Source organism: Phoxinus phoxinus (assembly GCF_949152265.1).
Source record: "Phoxinus phoxinus genome assembly, chromosome: 5".
NCBI classification, from domain to species: Eukaryota; Metazoa; Chordata; class Actinopteri; order Cypriniformes; family Leuciscidae; genus Phoxinus; species Phoxinus phoxinus.
The window spans coordinates 34,941,216-34,961,650 of NC_136880.1; the positions used below are offsets into that span (position 1 = coordinate 34,941,216).

At 38.3% G+C, this 20,435-nt stretch overlaps 2 protein-coding genes across 6 annotated transcripts; one reads left to right on the forward strand and one right to left on the reverse strand.

Annotated features, from left to right (window-relative positions):
* Positions 1-5,821: 5,821 nt before the first annotated feature.
* Positions 5,822-11,545, reverse strand: gbp1 (guanylate binding protein 1). 3 transcript variants are annotated; one of them, XM_079613045.1, is made up of 12 exons: positions 10,704-10,938; positions 10,223-10,413; positions 9,310-9,527; positions 9,101-9,228; positions 8,911-9,020; positions 8,622-8,818; positions 8,236-8,478; positions 7,967-8,115; positions 7,547-7,678; positions 7,044-7,256; positions 6,838-6,940; positions 5,822-6,685 (listed from the first exon to the last, which is right to left on the reverse strand). In XM_079613045.1, exons 3-12 carry the CDS (start codon positions 9,497-9,499, stop codon positions 6,279-6,281), a joined length of 1,872 nt encoding a protein of 623 aa, XP_079469171.1. In that variant the 5' UTR covers positions 9,500-9,527; positions 10,223-10,413; positions 10,704-10,938; the 3' UTR covers positions 5,822-6,278. The 3 variants fall into 3 exon arrangements, with proteins under 3 accessions (XP_079469171.1, XP_079469172.1, XP_079469170.1); XM_079613046.1 differs by lacking the exons at positions 10,223-10,413; positions 10,704-10,938 and adding an exon at positions 11,351-11,545; XM_079613044.1 differs by lacking the exon at positions 10,223-10,413 and having other exon boundaries at positions 10,704-10,948.
* LOC306998744 (guanylate-binding protein 3-like) lies at positions 10,849-20,372 on the forward strand. 3 transcript variants are annotated; one of them, XM_079613041.1, is made up of 11 exons: positions 10,849-11,046; positions 13,206-13,402; positions 13,769-13,896; positions 14,119-14,228; positions 14,340-14,527; positions 17,064-17,306; positions 17,453-17,730; positions 17,847-18,059; positions 18,899-19,001; positions 19,251-19,444; positions 19,551-20,322. In XM_079613041.1, exons 2-11 carry the CDS (start codon positions 13,210-13,212, stop codon positions 19,773-19,775), a joined length of 1,875 nt encoding a protein of 624 aa, XP_079469167.1. In that variant the 5' UTR covers positions 10,849-11,046; positions 13,206-13,209; the 3' UTR covers positions 19,776-20,322. The 3 variants fall into 3 exon arrangements, with proteins under 3 accessions (XP_079469167.1, XP_079469168.1, XP_079469169.1); XM_079613042.1 differs by having other exon boundaries at positions 10,917-11,046; positions 14,340-14,489; positions 17,062-17,306; positions 19,551-20,372; XM_079613043.1 differs by lacking the exon at positions 17,064-17,306 and having other exon boundaries at positions 10,917-11,046; positions 19,551-20,372.
* The last annotated feature ends 63 nt before the right edge of the window (positions 20,373-20,435 follow it).

Genomic DNA, 20,435 nt, shown 5'->3' on the forward strand with positions numbered 1-20,435 from the left:
CCGGAAGTTGGGCCGAATAGCCGGATTTTACATATGTGACTCCTGAGTTACGTTGCCTGTTTAACTCTGTTGTAAAGTTTTTCTTGATCGAAGCAGAGACCAGTGAGACAGTTGGGATCGCGTTCAGAAGTTGTTATTTATTGAACACGGCTGCGGGTTCGTCCAAAATCAGTCTAGACCTAACGGTCTTCCAACATCAGTCTAGACCTAACGGTCTTCCAACATCAGTCTAACTCTAATACAGTATTGCATTGTAGTTATATACATTCAAAGGGGGAGGAGTCTTCTTATCCAGCAAAAACCGGTATGGCAGGTTCTCTAGATTGCTCTAGAGAAACCGAGCCAATCAGCTATTGTATTGCTAATCCAATCATCCTGACTTGATTGCTCAAACCTTAACATTATCATAGAGACAAAGGCACCGCTGTACCTTGAGCAAATGGCTCTGAAAGTAATTTGCAGAACAAAAGGTGAGATAATTCAATGATTTGACTCATTTACAAGTCTGGCCGGAATCTACTGCTGGAAACTCAATAATCATCAGTTAAACCTAAAATGAAATAGATTCTTAAAATTTGTTATCCTTCAGTCCCCCGTTTGAGAGTTCTTTAAAACTCTCACATAATATACAAATTTAAACACTTAAAAGTTCATTCTTGTAACTGGTGTAAGTTACAGGCACGTATAACTTATTCTGTGTAGTTCTTCTGTAATTACATGCGGACACAGAAACAAACATGCAATTAGGTTTCGTGAAACTTCCAGTCATCTGGTGGAATTTTGCTGAAAAATCAAGAATGTCTTGTTGGATTTTGTTAAAGTTCTTTCACCACCATGGTTGTGCACAAGTGAGTCCTGGAAAGCAGCCATGTTCTTTGTTTGTGGCAGAAGCTGAAGTTGCATGTGCCATGCAACGTTCTTTCCAGCAAACAAGGCGTTCTTGACATATTCATTAGCTCTAAGAATATGTTGTTTCTGGAGTCTACACTTTGCACGATGTCCATGATGGTTAGTAGTGTGACAATCTTGATCATGTTCGATGGATGACTGAAGGTTCCACTGTTGACATACGGAACGTATGTGATTCTCTGCGTTGTGTATTTTTTTTTTTTTCTTCGTGATAGTTGGCTCAGCAGTGGGTCGAGTCGTTTTCTGGAAGTTTTGTGGCTTCATACGCAGGTGAGGAGGTCTGTGCATATCGGTCTCAGGACAGCCATCCAGTGGTATCTGCACAGAGGAAGAAAGAAAACAAAAGAGAAAACGGCAACAGAGCAGTATTCGTTGTAAAGACTGGTTTTATCCTCTGTTCAAACTGAGTCTGCTATTTGCTGTTCCTTCTTTCCCTAATTCATGAGACACCTAACGAAACAGTGAGGTGATGATGGACTAGTGGAGGGGGAGGGCCTATAAGGGAAATGTCTTCACCGCAAGGGTTGGCCCCCGAAAGCCTGTTGCTTTCGGTTCTTCCCTGGGCTCCTCACTGTTCCATGTGTCCTATCCTCTCCCTGTAGCTGGAGGAACAAATTTACATTGTGACACATGAGTCCAAGTTTTCCTTCCCTGACACAACACTGTAGCTGCTGTAATCAACATCACTCGATGTGGTCTGTACCACTTAGGTTCTAACGGCTTGTTTCTTGAGCTGAACCATCAACAAAACAACTATTTTCAAACTAAATTTTCTATGGGAGTTTCTTTTACTTCCCTCGTAGGTGTGTATGTAAACGTAACACAATTGTGAGTCATTTCTCCTTCATCCTCTAACACAACTTCAGTCATTGCAGACATCATACATGAGGATGGGTTCGTAACTGGTGCACGCTGTAATACAATATTCGGAGCTGTGAGGGTCGTTAACCAATTTCTTTTGCTTGATTCATTAGTACCTGCATGAGGGCTTTTTAAATTTACAGTCTGACCTAACACCATTACTGATGAAGCCTGTGCTGTAACATAACATTTTAGGCTGTGAGTTTACTTAATCAGTGTCCCCCAAAGGAAAACTGAGACAGTCACTTTCCTTTTGTGCTATTAAACAAAAACAAGTCTTTCATCTTTGTTGTAAGTTACTGGGGAAATTAAGCACTCACAGCCCAAATGGCTAACATCTCAACAAGTTGCCCCACGAGTTTAATGACGAGGGGAGCGGCTGCTTCAGAGTAGCAAGCAGACTGAGTAAAAGCTGAGCAATATTGGTTACGTCTCTAAAATTCTTTTTGTTTTTTCTACACTCTCTTCCAAAATGTCCGTGCTTGCCACAGTAAGAACAACTGGCTTCTCTAGGACTTTTGCGTTTCTTTGGCTTCTCTGAGTTGACCTTAACAGTAACTGCTGCAATTCTTACTCTCTCTCTGACATCAGAGTCTCTTTCCCAAGTGACTAAACTGTCCAGGTTGTCTTCCAGGGTTCTACTGGACCATGTTAATTCTAAGTAAGGCAATGCATTTCTGTGTTCTGGCAAAAGACAATGAAACCATGTGCGAACCAAAGGGCCATTATCACCTAACACCTTCTCTGGCGTGTCTGCAATTCCACTGTACACTGCAGCTGTCTGACAGAAGCGTTCTGTGTACTCACAAACAGTTTCACCCTTCTTCTGTACACAACTAGTGAGCTTTGACCAATCCACTTTTGGTCCAACAATGTCCGTTAACACTCTCAGAACTTCCTCTCTCAAATCATCTTTACTGGCCTGTTGCAGTTCAGAATTGTTTACAGCACTTTCAAAATGATTGAATTCTGACTCAGTCAAGATCTGTGATATTAGCTGGGTGACTTCAGCTAGAGTCATATCATAGAGCCGCATCTTTTTGGACAACTCTCTCCTAAACTCAGCAAAATTTCTTTGCACTGATGGCAAACTTTCAGCAATTCTCTCAATATCTTTAGGACCTAAAGATGTTTTGACTGCTTTTGACTGCAATATGGGGGTTGCAAATGAAACTGTATCAACACCTTTTCCCTGAGGCTTTTGTCTAGCTACGCACACTTCAACTGCATTTACATCTGCATTGACATTGTCCTCTATTCTATCAAAAGACTGTGAATCAGGATCGCTTTCATCTGACTGTTGGTCTTCTGAGACACATTTGGTTGAGGCCTTGTTACCGCCCACCTTGTCTGTGAGACAGGACATTCGAGTGTGCAATTGTTTGTTCTGTTCATTTAACTTATCAATACAACGAGCCTGTTCTTGTACAATGTATAAGCTAAACTCTCTGTGACATAAGATAATACCTTTCACATTTTTCTTCCTGATACATGCACCCAACACTTTCTTGCAATCTTCAATTGACCATACTTCGTCTGCATCAATGGCAAATTTCTTTGTTAAATTCAATCTGACTGGCTCAGTCACGATGGAGTCCATGTGCTCTGATAACAAAGACTTGAATTCACTATCTGTCCATAAAGGGGTAGTCAGTCTAGTACTTTTCCTAAACATTGTGAATTTCTATGTTACCACACAAACAAACACTAAACTTCTCTCTACTGTCTTACAAACAGAGGGTACAATCTTATTAGCACATGATGCTAATCTTCTCTAGCTTACAAAGGACAGGCCTTCTCTAGCACGAGGATACACACAAATCTTAACATGTAATGCTAACCTTCTCTGTGAAACAAAGGATAAACAAACTAACTAGCACGTAATGCTAATCTTCCCTGCCTAACAAGAAAGCAGAGGATAAACCAAAATAAAAGAAATGAATCGTCTCTAGCAAACGTAGAGGGTAACAAAATATTAGCACGTAATGCTATTCTTCCCTGCCTGAGAACAGAGGATACCAACAAAAACAAAATATTAGCACGTAATGCTATTCTTCCCTGCCTGAGAACAGAGGATACCAAAATATTAGCGTAATGCTAAACTTCCCTGCCTAAAAACAGAGGATAACTTTCATCTCTAAAAGAAAAACTTTAGAGGATAACTTAGTTAACAAAACTTGCAGCTGTTTGTTTAACGCTTCTCTGTCGGCGCAGAGGATCACACTTTTGTACTGGTATTGTAGGTTCTTTTGGATAGTCGCACTCACCAGACCTTGCTTTGTTCAGCTGGAAGTTTTGCTCTGGATTCCAAAAGATGCAGTCTGGAAAGCAGATCTTTGTTTGAGATTCAGTCTGGAACTCAGTCAGTTGAGATCTTTGTTGAGGATTCAGGTTGGAGGAAGCTGGAACTCAGTCAGATCTTTGTGAGTAGCTCTATCCGGGTCACGGCACCAAAACTGTAGGAAACTTTTCCTTCTTCTAAGCAAATACCAGGAGACGTTTGGATCACGTTCAAGCAGAAGTTCTTCTTTATTGCGCGTGGCTGCAATTCTTTCAAACAGTCTGGACCTAACGGTCTTCCAACATCAGTCTAGACCTAACGGTCTTCCAACATCAGTCTAACTCTAATACAGTATTGCATTGTAGTTATATACATTCAAAGGGGGAGGAGTCTTCTTATCCAGCAAAAACCGGTATGGCAGGTTCTCTAGATTGCTCTAGAGAAACCGAGCCAATCAGCTATTGTATTGCTAATCCAATCATCCTGACTTGATTGCTCAAACCTTAACATTATCATAGAGACAAAGGCACCGCTGTACCTTGAGCAAATGGCTCTGAAAGTAATTTGCAGAACAAAAGGTGAGATAATTCAATGATTTGACTCATTTACAAGTCTGGCCGGAATCTACTGCTGGAAACTCAATAATCATCAGTTAAACCTAAAATGAAATAGATTCTTAAAATTTGTTATCCTTCAACTCTTAACCCTAATTTTGACCATCTTGGTATTTTGAGGATTTTTTTTTTTTTTACAAGTTTACAGGTTAAACTGATATTAGTATGTCTAGGTGACTATCTTAGTATTTTTGGATATTTTCTTTCAGGGCTTCACACCTAGCTCATTTTACGGTAGAAGGAATGAGAGTAGAGAAAAGAGGATGCAAGTTATAGAGCAGATACCAGAAAACTCTTCAGATTCTGAGACGAGTGATAAAACCCACAAAATTGTTTTTAAAACTATGAAAAATAAAATGGAAGGCCCTAAAAGAAAAGGAGGATAATACTTTTACCAAATTAATCCAACGACCAGCAATATCAGAATGCCGGATGACATTCAGTACCTGTTTACTGTTTTTTTTTTATTCACAATGAATTCAAAATGTTTATTTGTGTTTATTTCTGAGAATCTCTGTTTATTTGTACCCTTGGAAAATGTTAGTGGCAATGTTTGACTAAGAACTGCTCATGCTTAGTTAAAAATGCAAGAAAAATTGACATTTTTGCTGCAAAAAAAAAAAAAAAAGTGTCACCCCCCCTTTTTGAGAATATACTTAACATTGCACTATCCAAATGTGAATGGTTGTAATTCAGGAATGCTTTGGAATATAGACATATGTTTGGTCTTGTTTTTAAAAAATGAATACATTTTTTGAAGTTATGGAAGTTTAAATTTATTGTATATCAAATGTAGGCCTACTCCACAAAATATTAACAAAATAAATAAAAATCAAATCAAAGCCATATGTCTAACCAATTTGTGTTCCAAATTTTAAGTTGGTATCACAAAATGTAAGTTCCCATGAGATTTTGTTTAGGCGCTGTACCAAAAATAGCCACTGGGTGTTTTTTTTATGCATTCTCCTGTAACAATTTTTTTTGTCTCAATATCACAAAAAAGGTTGGCAGATATGGAACCGTGAAACTCAGACCTTTCTGACCATATGTGTTTTGTCAAGATTAGAAAGTAGTTAAAATAAATTTGGTAAAACGAAACCTGACACCACGAGGAGCTCGCTAAAAGAATTTACAGGTGAAACTCGAAAAATTAGAATATCGTGCAAAAGTTCATTTATTTCAGTAATTCAACTTAAAAGGTGAAACTAATATATTATATATACTCATTACATGCAAAGTGAGATATTTCAAGCCTTTATCTGTTATAATTTTGATGATTATGGCTTACAGCTAATTTTGAATTTGGGGTTATCATAAGATTTGTAAGGCTTAAAGTTTATGACAAACACAAACGATATTTGAAATGAAGGTTTACTAAATATAGGCAAACTTGTATGTCTTACTACTGTACATGCTTAAAACTATGGATTTTTCCCATAACCAGCAACACAGTATGCATAATGTTTGTGCACAGTACACTGTAAGAATGTGAATTAGGACTCTACTTTATAAACTAAATAAAACCAACTTATGATTGAGTTTTACAAGCTATAACTTTAAATCTTTAAATGAATCAATTTGTAATTCAACAGTGATTTGCATTGAAGGGGTATTTATTTTCTTTTGAGTCCTTTCATCAGCACCTTGTATTGGAGGATGGAAGGAAGGATTTCTGATACAGCTCCAGCAATAGGCAACAGATATTCCTTCAAAAAACCACCAGAACTTTTCTCTTTCTCTTCCTTTTCTTTTTTAAGATTATTTATCTCTTCATCCAGAAATTCAGCTTTCTCCCTAAAGCCTTTGTTTAGCATCTCCGCCTGCTCCTTCAGTTTGCTCTCAATGGCTCTGTCCATCTCCTGCTGCCGTTGCTCCTTCTCCTCGTTGAACTTCTCCTCCATCTGCCTCATTCGGTCCTTCTGCCGCTCATTTTCTGCATGCGCCATTCGTTCACTTTCAATGCGTTTCTCCTCCTCCTCTTTACACTTCTGTTCCAGCAGAGCATTCTTCTCCTTTCCTTCTGTCAGTCACAATAAAAAAGGAGAGAACTTCAAGATGGTTTAAGGATTTGGGTTTGGTTTCCATTTCATATTCATTTTTTCAATTACAAATGCTGCAGGATGAAACCGCCTAATGAATTACAAATATTCATAAGGTTGGGTAAAGATTTACCTTGAATCTTTCTGTCGTTTTCAGTGAGTTTTGTATCGGTGTGGAGGATACTGTTTGATTCAGCTCCTCGCTCATTCAGAAACTCGTTCAGCACGGCCTCAGCCTGCACATAAACATATATATTTAGAGCACATCTATAGACATACTCATAACCCTATGTGTATTTAAAGAACCATTTTGTAAAAACACACTGAAAGTGTCCTCACCGATACACCTTTGTTGGGTTCTCTGCGGTATTTCTCAACAATGGCGTCTCGGTCTCTGCAGTAGAGTTCATATCCTCCAGACTGACTGTACTCTCCATTCTGCAGCCGTTTATTCATGTCAGAGAACAGATTCTTCAGCAGATCTCTGCACTTTCTCTCTGACGCCATCTCATTATCTTTCAGCAGGCCTATATAGTGTACATCTATGTTTTCCTAAACATACATACACACAGTACATACATCACATATACACACTGGAAAAAGTCTGTTATACTAGCCGAGTTATTGGTTAGGGAATAAATAATCATCTATGCCCCCCTCCAACTTCCCTAAAATACAAAAACTAATTTTTCACAAGGATAACATTTGGTCCCACTTTATATTAAGTGTAAATATAATAATAAAAAAAAAAAAAAGAATAAAGATTAAATTAACAAACATTTGCATATTTAAGAATATAGCTGCATTATATGCATGCATATAATTGTGCATTTGAAACTCACCACTAGTTCTTTTAGGTGTTCTCCTTTTTCATCTTTAAAGGAGCGTTTCATAAACTCAGAGGTGGCCAGACTGCTGAACTTCTGGTGCTCCGTGGAAATATCATCCACATTTACTGGGAACTTGTTCTTCACCTGCAATGAACAGCATGCTTTGTCACTAAATGGCTGTAAAAATTAAACGCAAGTATTTTAATTAAAACTGGTCAGTAAAAAAAAAAAAAATTTTCATTTGACAAAGGCAGAGCTTTATTTATTTACTGAATATTAAATGGATAACATGATCATTTAAACTATTGCCTGCTGTAAGTGACCTGTATATGTGTATCATTTTATTTAACATTATATCAAATCAGCTTTAGATAAGTAAAGTACAGTTTTCTGAGTAACAGTGCGAACTAAATATGAAATTGTGTGCCTTACCCCTTCCATCCCACTCTGATACACTATCAAAGCTTCTTGAACAGCTGCCTGGTTCTCTAGACTTGCGAGAGCAACCACTGCATTGTCCAGACAGGGCACCTTCCCACTGCCGATTGTATCCACATAAATCTCAACCAGGTGCCCGAGCACTGACAACACACACAAACATACAGCATTTTACCTTTTAAAAAATATAAAGGCTTATGGGTCTGAAGTTCACACTATGAACACTGAAAATTTCCAATAATTTAAATTGGTAAAGCACTCACATTTGCCAGTAACTCTGTGTCCTCCTTTCAGTGTTTTCACAGCACTCTTGTGAAAGATGTGGTCACAAAAACGACCCGTGACCTCCAGAAACTCTGCTACAAGGTCCCGCTCTTGCAAGCTTTCTAAGCGTTTCATGTTTTCAGGCGAGGCAGGAGATGGGAACACGAAACAGTTCCGGGATGGGAAATAGTTTCGGATGCATTGACGGGGCAGGTTGTAGTCGTTGGCTTTTTTATTTATACCTAAATTCGTTGTTTTTTTTAGGAGAAAATAACACATTTTACCATTGTGTCTTTTTTTTAATGCTGTTAGTATTTAGTGACTAATTCATTATTTAAATTCACATACTGGTGCTTGATGTTTATAGAATGTCTGTCTAAAATACCTTTCTTCAGCTGGAGGGCAAACTCAAGGTACTCGTCCTGAGTCACTTTCTTTCCATCAATTACCAGTTCCAAGGTGAAATCTCGAACCACCCAGATGAATGATGGGAAAAAAAGCACAAATTTGGAATCCTCTTCCTCATCGTCTGCTGCTTCTGGCGATCTGATCTTGATCTGCTCAGCAAGTTCACTAACATAGCTGCAGCACATTGAGAAATAACAGTATCTTGCAAAGTGCTTGTATATTTGAAAGAGGATGTGGGTTACAGTACGTGGCCGATTAAAGGATACTGCAGATTTTCAATTGCATTGTTATCGATGGTGCCGCGGCTGTTGTACACTATAGTGCTGCTGAGCAGAACCGCCAGAGAAAAAATCCAGCCGTCGTTCTTAGAGTCTCCCTGAAACACAGTGTCTTCAAAATCAAAGCATCCACCATATAACAATATTAACAAATCTACAGCTCAATCCTTGCCCTCACCTTGTCCACATCACCCAATCCCTCTGTGTCCAGCAGCACCAGAGTGTGTCCTTCTTTATAGGGGTGAGGGACACACCACATCCAGATGCCTTTGGTTTTCGACTCAATCGTGTTGCCGAGAGCAAAGCCTGAGACAATTAGAGTTTTTATTATTATTAGCACGGTGTAGCTAATATTCACATATTAGCGTGTCTAGACAGTTCTTTCACCTGACTGTTGTCCTGCCAGGCGGTTCATAAGGTAGGACTTCCCCGTACGGTAGAGTCCCACCACAGACACCACCACCACCGGCTCCTTGATTCTACTCAGGAGCTCAATGGCATCCTTACAGACGCGGAGAGATCCGTTCACATTCTCCACCAAACAAATGGGCGAAGACATTGGTCTGGCATTAGACATGCTGGCTCTCTCTAGCTCTTCCTGTTTGCTAAAGGGGAAAATAATCATTTGGTTACTGTAAACAGAATACTGTAAACAAAATGTATAAAACCTGTAAACACAACATACCTCAAAACAATTAATTCTTGTTTTGTTTGATTTCAATATTATCTTTCTGATTTTCAACACTGCTAGGTGGAGAACGAATGGATAATAACAGTAACATAGGTCTCATTTATATGGTTTATTAAATCTTTATATATATTTTTATTTATAAAATAATATTATAAATATATTTATCAAGAAATCAAGCTTGAAACTTTTATGACTAGTGGCAACAATTGCTACCCACTTTCTACCCATTTAGCTATTTGACATCGCCACACCCCAAAAGGGCCTAGATGTCTCGTCCGCGCTGCTGGCCAATGGAGGTCGACGTCCGCACACGGCGGCCATCTTGCCACAGGGGGCTCGCTCACTCGTAACATTGTTTTAATGGTGCATGTACTTTTTAAATAACCATAACTTGCTCAATTTTCTACCGATTTTCAAACGGGTTGGTTTGTTATAAACGTCAGAGATGTAGTTATGACACTGCGTACTTATGAATTATTAAATATTTAAACAGGTTCAAGCATCCAGAATTATAGCCACGTTAATAACGTTTGTAAGAAACCAAACCGTTTGTAAATCCGCCAAGATTTCAGCGAGATAAGAGGATTTGTGTTCGTGCAGATCACTCACCTTACAGAAAGCTTCCCTGTGACAAGATGGCCGCCGGGTGATACCGTTCGAGACTCCGCCGTAAAACATCTAGCCTTTATTATGTATTTCTATGCTGTCAGCTGCCAGTGGTAGCTATTCCTGCTGCCACCTGCCGATTTTTCGCTGAACCCCCTCTCAAAATAAGTTTGGTCTCAGGAACAGTTATTTATCTGCCGCAGATATTTCAAAGCCAAAAGGGATGCATTTATATATATATAAAAAAGATATTCAGATAATAGCGTTAAATAACTATTTAAATAATAACGTTATATAATTTGCCAAATCACATTGTGAATAAATTCTTGAAAAAAAGTATTGAATGGACATTATAGTCTACTGATTATATCAGTAAGCCTTGCTGATTACATTGGTAGCCTAAAATGTTTGCACTGATTTACAATTAGGCTATAGACTATATATTTTGAATAAATGCTAAATAAATAAAAGAAAGTTCACTTACATGACCCTAAATGTAACGTGTCTCGACTGTATGATGAGATGCTCTCTCTTTCTCCCACGATGCTTCTCAGTCACAGCGCACTGAACGGAATTGCAGGTCTTTATTACCACAACGACGTGGTTGTTTTTCAGTATCCGCCCATTATAGCGGAGTTGACATTAAACGGTCGATTTCTGGGAAACCTTGTCCAGTAAACAATCCCAAACCGAAGCAGCGTTGCTTCGCTTTTAGTTTCAATTTCGTGTAAGCATCACTGATTCGCCAATGAGAGAACACGCCTCGACTCTGTCTGTAGACCTACTATTTATGATGGACAAGAAGAACGAACACGCAGGAAGAGCATGTGAGTTTGCACGCCTGTTGTTGTTACTTTTTATTAATTATGTTGTAGCATGCAATCACGAGAACGCCCCTAACATGCTGTAGGCTATGTTGTTGCTTGCTTGCTTGGATTGTTTTATTGTCATTGCAACCTTTTTTATTATTTGGTTATTTTTCGGCAAACAATTGCTAAGGTTAAGTCAAGACCATTCTTTTTAGCATGTTGAGAATGTTTAAAGTTTTGTTTTGTGGGGCGACCTAATGAGAACATTTTAATAGAAGGTCACAATGTTTTGAAAGCCAAACACTTTATAAGTTGAACTTACTTTTCGCTGGTGAGAATGTTAAACTTGAGGGTTGTTCCATAAAATATGCTGAGAAAAGCGGGGATTAAACTCCAAAACCCGACTTGAATAAACCTAACAAATCAGTTGGGGCTAAAGCGGTTTCATAAAAGATAATTCAAGTTCACGCAATCCCATTAATTTGATGAGGTTTATCTAGTCTAGATAACTGCGTGTGCACCCGTTTCTTAAGCAGCCCTAGAGGTCGATCATAGATCAAATTGATCCACCATCAAACACAAACAGCATATATTTTGTGCTGTTTTATGCGTTTGAGACATGGTGTTTGCAAAACTTACTTTTCACAGGAATATTCTCCATCTGAAAATCTTAGAAAGTACTAATATATAGCCTACATTTTGCTTGGAAAATGAATAGACTATAGACTACCGGAAATATCTTCTAATTATAATAATTTATCTTTAGGATGTTGGATCAGTTGCAGTGAACTTATATCTCATTACACTCATATATTTTATACTTGTAATAAAAAAAATGGAACAGAATTCAGGGAAGATTTTTTTTTAAGAAACCAAATATAATAAAGATACAAAATATAGTTTTGGGTTTAGGACCTGCTACTTTAATAAAGATGACTTATACTTATTTAATTAGAATGCTGAGAATTAAAGCTTTTAAATCAATACTTTTTTTTGGAGAAAGCAAGAATGTTTGGTTAGATTTAGTTTATACAGTACATTATGGAGAGGATAACATGAAATTAAGAGCAAAAGTATACATTTTGAAAAGATATGTGCAACTCTAAAATCAAAGAATATTCCATAAAATAAAGGAACAAATATTAGCCTACATTAACTAAATAACCTTCCCTCCCTTAATTCTAGTTATTTGTTATTTTATTTATTTACTTATTTAATATTGAATATTTGAATATTTGATATTTAAATAATATTACTTTAATAATAACTTATTAGGAATTATGTGTCATTATAAGAGTTTGATATAAATATGCGAATGTTTGTTTTTCCCCCCTTTTTTTATATGTAAAAGTGTCTAACTATGTACTTAATGGTTGTTGTTCTAATTATGTGTTTTTATGTGTTGGTGGGTATTATCACAAAATAAAAAAAGTAGAAGGAAAAATAAGATTTATTGGGGGGAAATGTTATGTCTTTAAAGGAACTGTCCATTTGTATAATTGTGTTAAATGTATTTGAATGGAAAGACATATTAAAGTACATCAAATATATATAGCATGCTAAAATATTTGTTGTTGGACATTAGATGTCCCTAATTTTGAAATTTAAACCTGCAATTAAGTGTATTTTTTATGATAGAAATAACTGTAAAGGGACTATTGTAATGGGGTAAATCACGTGTAGGCTAATATTGCCAATTACTAAGCTCAGATTCATCTTTGTTAAAATGTAGTCTGTGCTTTTGTAATTATTTATTTTGAATTTTGTGATTTTAACTTCTGCTTTTTTATTTTGTTTTATATTGTAATGTTCTAATGTTCTTCTTAGCCATAAAAATGTACTGCAGCTTCCAAATAAAACCAAAGAGAAATGTATTCATAAATCTTTAAAACTATCAAATTAAATCTTGGGCACTTTATGGAACAACCCTCCGGTTTAAGCGAAGTGTTCAGCACATAATACTGAAGTAGCCTACCGACTAATTAATCACATCTGTTTATCAATGTCTTTAATGAATGACCTTTAGACTTGAGGTTTAATTGGCGTATGTATTGTAGAATCTTTTGACACTTGACACAACATTTAAACTGTCACAACTGTTCAGCAACGTAAAAATACCATACTGATTTTTTTTTTAAACACTGTAAGATGTTATGAACCTTTCTGCTTTTTCTCAGAGTCATGGCGTGTGGCGGGCTCATGTCCGCTCCGGTGTGTCTCATTGAAAACGATGAAAATGAGAAGTTGCATTTGAGGAAACAAGCCAAAGACATTCTGGATGGGATCAAGGAGCCGGTGGTGGTGGTGTCTGTGGTGGGCCTCTATCGTACGGGGAAGTCCTACATTATGAACCGCCTGGCAGGACAACAGTCCGGTGAGAGAAACTGCTGAAAGTCTCTCACGTACAGTAGGCCTACATGCTAAATATGATAGACAGAATTTGAATGTGTGTCTCATTATGAAAACAGTAACTGCGTTCAAATGAGAACATTTTATGGAAAAATAACAAAATAAAAGAATATAATAATAAAACAACATGTAGGCTAATTAGATGTGTGCATGCATGTATAGCATATAATATATATATACACACACACACAGTTGTAATCAAACTTATTCAACCCCCATTGCAAACCAGGTTTACTGGCAATGGGGGTTGAATAAGTTCGATTACAACTGTGTGTGTGTATATATATATATATATATATATATATATATATTGTATGTGCATTTGTCACAGGCTTTGCTCTTGGCAGCACTATTGAATCAAAGACCAAAGGCATCTGGATGTGGTGTGTCCCTCACCCCTATAAAGAAGGACACACTCTGGTGCTGCTGGACACAGAGGGACTGGGTGATGTAAAGAAGGTGAGGAAGAAGACCATACAGCATCCACAGTGATGTTTCTGTAGCAAAAACCTCCACTTCAACAAAATAAACCATAATTTCAGCATGAGTAATTTGATCTTTTACAGAGCTTGCAAAACAGCCATATTGCATTAAAACTCTGTTTCTCACATTGTGTGATGTTGTTGTACAGGCAAATGTATGGCCACTTATTCTGTAGCTGACGGACTGTTATTGTTTTAGGGGGATGAGAAACATGACACGTGGATCTTCTGTCTGGCTGTTCTTCTCAGCAGCACTCTAGTGTACAACAGCTTAGGGGTCATTGACAACACGGCACTGGAAAAGCTGCAGTATCCTTCCATCCGCCATACACAATAAACATGCACATTCACTGTAACAAAATAATTGAAACACTCTTTCATAGCATTAGTGTAATTCTTCCTGAACAAAACTGAATATAGCTATGTTACAGAGCTGACGGAGAACATTCGTGTGAAAGCAGAAGTGAGTCGAGACGAGGAGGCAGATTTCATGCGCACTTTCCCATCGTTTGTCTGGGCTGTTCGTGACTTCACTCTGGAACTGAAGATGGGGAATAAAACAATAACCTCAGACGAGTATCTGGAGAGCGCATTGACACTCAAACCAGGTGAGATTATGTACCCCTCATACTTGAGTAATCCAGAATCCAGAATCGGTCTGTCTTCGCCGGCCAAAGATGGTCAGCGCAGACCACAACGATCTGCCCAGGTCTGTCGGTTCTGGGCCAGCCCCATCCAATTGTGTCCCAGATCTTGTCGTAGCGAGTCGCGCCATCGTGTTGCAGGGCGTCCACGTGGCCGCTTGATGTCGATCGGCAACCAGATGGTGACTTCGCGCGTCCATCTTTCGTCCGTCCGCCGCATCAGGTGCCCGGCCCAGCGCTTCTTGGCCTTGTTGGCCAGGTCCACCGCGTCGGCCACCCTGGTCATGGCCCGCAGCTGCTCGTTGCGGACGTGGTCGATCTGTTGGACCCCGATCATGCGGCGCTCGATTGCGCGTTCAGTCACGGCCAGCTTTAGCCGGTCGGCCGCCGTCGTTGTCCAGGTCTTCCTGAACAAAACTGAATATAGCTATGTTACAGAGCTGACTTGAGTAATAATAGTGATAAAAAACAGTTAAATGTTAATTTTTAGTGTTTCCTGCCCTCTTGGCTGAGAGCTTTAGCAGATTCTGAAGAATACAGCAGAATTAGCTGGTCTATGTTATTCTATTTAGCAAGGATTAGTAATTTTGTTGTACGTACACTGCCCGGCCCAAAAAAAAAAAGTAAATATTTTGTATTTAAATAGGCAAATGCTTAAGAGTCTATGACTTTATGACTAAATGCTTAAGAGTCCATTATTGCAGTGATTATTATGTTTCTTGCGTTTTATATGTTTGGCAACAGTTTTTCTAACCCTAATTCAATTCAATTCAATTCAAATTTATTTGTATAGCGCTTTTCACAATACATATTGTTTCAAAGCAGCTTTACAGAAAATGCATTTCAGAAATGTACATAGAAAAATACAGATCAGTTAACCATGTATTAATTTAGGGCATAACATATCGCCGGCGTTGGGTCGTCTCTTCACAAGCGTCGAGTCGTCTCATCACAGGCGTTGGGGCATCTGTAGTCTCCATGAGAGGCTGGATACATAACTGGAGCTGACAACGGGACTGGCGTCCCGAGATAACAACAAAAAAGGCAGATGGGAAATAATTAGCTGCTGTTCATAATATGAATGCATTTGATCTGATTTAACTGTAGTATAAAAGGTATGAGATGCATTATGTGAATGCTTGGCTAAAGAGATGCGTCTTTAATCTAGTTTTAATCTGGGAGAGCGAGTCTGAGCCTCGGACAATATCAGGAAGGCTATTCCAGAGTTTAGGAGCTAGATGTGAAAACGCCCTCCCTCCTTTAGTGGACTTAGTTATCCTAGGTACGACCAGAAGCCTCGAATTTAGCGATCTTAAAGAGCGCGATGGATTGTAGGGCGATAGAAGATCCCTTCAATAAATTTTTTAGGGCTTTAACTTCAACTTTTTTAGGGCCATTTAGGGCTTTATAGGTCAGTAGCAATACTTTGTAATTGATACGGAACTTAATAGGTAACCAGTGTAGAGATGATAAAATTGGTGTTATATGATCATATTTTCTTCAACCATGTAGGAAAACACAGGGGCAGTCGTAGCTTAATGGTTAGAGAGTCACACTGGTAACCCGAAGGTTGCGGGTTTGATTCTCAATACCAGCAGGAAATGACTGAGGTTCCCTTGAGCAAGGCATCTAACCCCCAATCGCTCCCCGGGCGCCACAGCAAAAATGTGTGCACACTGCTCTGGGTGTGTTCACTACTCCTAATATGTGTGCACTAACTTTAAATGTTAAATGCAGTGGACATATTCAGAGTATGGGTTGCCATTCTTGGCCTTCACATAATCACTTTAACTTTTACATCATGGCCATATTCCAGGATGGCAACAGTTCAATTCAAAGGTGTTCGAAGGCGTTCACGCACAGCTCAACGAAGGCTGCCCAGAATTTATTGTATGCCGGTGACAGAGTACTCCGAGTACTCGACTCTTGCATTGACAATACAAGATCTTGACCAAAAATGTATGCACCTCTTGATGGAAATAAATGTTATGATGTTATTTCCATCAAGAAGTGCATACATTGTTTTAATCAAGATCTTGTATTGTCAATGCAAGAGTCGAGCACTCTGTAAAGTCTACTCCAGCAAATCCGAACTCTCTCTGAAGGTCTGGACTCAGAGGTGCCAATTCATGTGTGAAAATGATTCTTCATGTTCTCTCCCAACCATTCTTTCACAATGTGAGCCTGGTGAATCTTGACATTGTCACCCTGGAATGGCCATGATGCGTCTTCCTACATGGTTGTTTAAGAAATGAAAAGCTACACACTCCATCAGTTATGGTTTGAAGAACTGTTGCCAAACATATAACATGCTAGACACATAATAATCAGTGAAATTATGATCCAATCATAGACTCTTTAAGTTTTAATGTAATGTTTTAATTAAACATTTACCTGTATAAATCCAAACAGCGACTTTTTTATTTGGGCAGGCCGGGCAGTGTATAATATGCTTTTGCAGTTCAATTATTACTGCTTTTTTTGTTATTTCTTATTTTAGGGAACTCACCTCAGACTGCGCAGTTTAACCTGCCCCGCCGCTGTTTGCGTCATTTCTTTGCGGTAAGAAAGTGCTTTGTGTTCCCTCGGCCGGCTAGTACGCAAAACATGAGGAGAATGGAAGAACTGACCGAGAAAGATCTGGATTCAGAGTTCCTTGAGCAGGCAAACACCTTCTGCCATTACATTTACGACAACGTAGATCCAAAAACTGTCAGCGGAGGCCGTACAATCACTGGCTCTGGTGTGTACTTTCACAGAAACCCTTGTAGAAAAAATGTTGCAGCACTTACAACAGTTTTATGCAGATAAATAAGTTTGAAGAGATTAATGAAAAGTAAAAGAAAGAACAAATGACTGACTGAACTATCACGTTGTGTTTCCTGACAGCTCTGGGGAATCTTGCTGAGGTTTACGTAGAGGCGATCCGCAGCGGGAAGGTTCCATGTCTGGAGAACGCAGTCGTGTCTCTGGCTAAGATCCAGAACGTCCGTGCAGTGGAACAGGCCCTGGAGTCCTACATGACCGAGATGCTCAGCATGGCTCAGCTTCCTATGGACCCTGCAGATCTGTCCAACATCCACACAGTCGCAGAGAAGAAAGCCATTGAAGGTTTCGTCACCATGTCCTTCAATGACAATGACCAGACCTACCAACAAGAGCTCATGGTAAAGTACCCGCTGACACACAAATTCAAATTAAACAGCACATCTGTGGAAAGGCAGAGCACATTTTAAATACTAACAGTTTCTTACCTTTTCTATGTTTCTTTCTTTTGTTTTAGGGGAAAATTTATGATGAATATCAACAGATTTGCCAGCAGAATAGGGACGAATCTGTCATACAATGTGAGGCTGTTCTGCATAATGTGTTTGATAAACTGGAAAAAGGCATTTTTGATGGATCATACCTGAAACCTAGAGGATACAGACAGTACAGAGACATGCTCGCACAGCTGGCCAATGAATACAAAGCAAGAACTCAGTCACAAATTATGGTACGGAACACACATGCTCTGCAAGGAAATGCCTTGAGCAAGGCACCTAACCCCTAATCACTCCCCTGACACCACAGCATAATGGCTGCCCCCTGCTCCGGGTTTGCAGTGTGTGTGTGTTCACTACTCACTACTCTGCTCCTAATGTGTGTAACTTGGATGGGTTAAATGCTGAGGACAAATTCCTAGTATGGGTTACCATACTTGGCCTTTACGCCACTTTCCCTTTCCACAATTCCCAAATTGGATAATTCTGACAGCATTATTCAAGTTTAAACATGTCCCAAAAAATAAATGCATCCCACCATAGAAGTGGCCCATACACCTCAAGTGCTATATTACACGAAGACGTACTGTATAACTTTGCAATTTTTCAGTTATTCAATGAAAATACTGTATGACATGGATGTCATAGAAGTTTTGGAATATTGCACTTAAGTCGTATGGGCAGTGTTATTTCAGTATTGTTTATATACGAGTATAGTATTTATTAATATTTTGAGAAATCTTTTATTTTTATATTTTCTGTATTTTAGTTTGTTTTAGCAATTTTTTGTGCTTTTGTCTTTTTATTATTTATATATATTATATTAATTTGATTTATTTTTTATTTTATTTTGGTTTAAATAACTAACTTTTAATTGTTTTTCATCTAATATCTGTTTTATTTTATTTCAGCTTTTTTCAATTAACAACAATACATTTTAATGGTTTTAATTAACAAAAAACGACACTTGTATGGATTATTTAGCATTTTTGATCTATTTTAAACATGTAAATCACTTGTGTGTGTAAATTACACGTTTTAAATGATGCCTGACATTTTTCTTTTTCGACAGAGTGAAGAAGTGTTGAGCAAGTTTTTGAAAGCAAAGGAAGAGGTTGGAAATATGATTCTACGAGCCGACGAATCTCTCAGTGCAGCGGAACAGGAAAAAGAGGGTACAATTCAAATCATCTGCATTCTTTTGTCTATCAACCATAAGGCTCTCAATGATGCATGATATAGTATAATGACTCCACATAACTGTAATAAATAGTTAAGGCAGTTAATTATCCACCTGTCTTGAGTCCGCCTTAACTGCATACATGCACACCTGCATACATAAGGCTGGCGGTGTATGTGGGGATAGTTAGTGCAGCTGTTAGGCCAGAATGAGTTTATTAAACTCTCTCTCTTTCTCTATACAGTGCAGAGATTAAAGAATGAGATCTTAGAACAGCGGCAAAGAGGCCTAGAGGAACAGAACCGGTTACAAGAGCGGGCGTTTAAAGACATGCAGAGAACCCATGACGAGCATGTCAATCAGATCATTCATCAGATGGAGAGAGAGCATGAGAGAATGAGCAGAGACAATGAACGAGTCCTGGAAGCCAAACTGAGGGTAAATACAGTACACTTTCTTTTTAAAACATGTTCTTTTTTGTGCTCCAGAGAATTTAAAGGTCAAAGTCAGGGTTAGCAATTCTTTAATGTGTGTTGTATTGCAGGAGAGGGATGCTCTTCTACAGAAGGGCTTCGAGCAGCAAGCCTCCCGCATGCAGAGGCAGATTGACCGCCTACAATCAGAAATGCATGAAGAACAGAAGTCAAAGCCTTCCAAAATCAGCCGGATTTTGGATGGTGTCAGTGCCACAGCAGAATTGATCTTGCCAAGCTTTGTACCTAAATTAGTTGGCCGTGGTTTGTCTGCAATCTCGAAATGGTTCAATTAAAAGCAGTTTTTAACCGCTCACACCAATGACTACAACCCCATTTCCAGAAAAGTTGGAACATTTTGTAAAATACAACAAAATCAAGAATCTGTGATTTGCTGATGAAATGTATCCTCAATTCCCAAACAATTAAAAAAGAAAGATGACGCGACAGTTATAAACTATTTTGAGTGTTGCAGCCATCAAAATAAAAAAATATATTTACAAAATACAAGGTGGTCAGTGAGAAAATTGGAAATATTTTCTTTGTATTTTTGTCAGTTAAATAAATGTTAAAGACAATGTTTTTAGCAGCTGAAAAATCTGAAAGTTATTCCAACAATATTGTTCCTCTGAGCCATTCAAATTATAGTTGTGGTGTGAACCCCGCTATTCCTTTAAATTTACAACGATTTTCAACTTTTTTAAAATTATTATTAGTTATTCTTGGTATGAACGGGCCTTAAGCCTCTAAACAATCAGGAATACAATGCTTTCAATAAGTGTTATTTATTCTGGTGAATCCTCACAGGATTTGGTTCATCACAAATATACTTTTAAAAGCTGCCATTTATAAACTACTTCTAAAAGGAATTTACATTCCTTCTGTTTTGTTAGAAAAAAAAAAACTCTTCACTTGATACGAATCCACCAATCAGCTTATCAGCTTACAGAGGGATT

Coding starts and splice junctions, on each gene's coding strand:
- gbp1 (XM_079613046.1), bottom strand. CDS start 9,499: ATGTCTAATGCCAGACCAATGTCTTCGCCCATTTGTTTGGTGGAGAAT. Junction 8,819..8,910: donor AATGCAATTGAAAATCTGCA/GTATCCTTTAAT, acceptor AATGTGCTGCAG/CTATGTTAGTGAACTTGCTG. Junction 6,941..7,043: donor AACCCAACAAAGGTGTATCG/GTGAGGACACTT, acceptor GTTTATGTGCAG/GCTGAGGCCGTGCTGAACGA.
- LOC306998744 (XM_079613041.1), top strand. CDS start 13,210: ATGGCGTGTGGCGGGCTCATGTCCGCTCCGGTGTGTCTCATTGAAAAC. Junction 13,897..14,118: donor GACTGGGTGATGTAAAGAAG/GTGAGGAAGAAG, acceptor TTATTGTTTTAG/GGGGATGAGAAACATGACAC. Junction 14,528..17,063: donor CGCATTGACACTCAAACCAG/GTGAGATTATGT, acceptor TTCTTATTTTAG/GGAACTCACCTCAGACTGCG.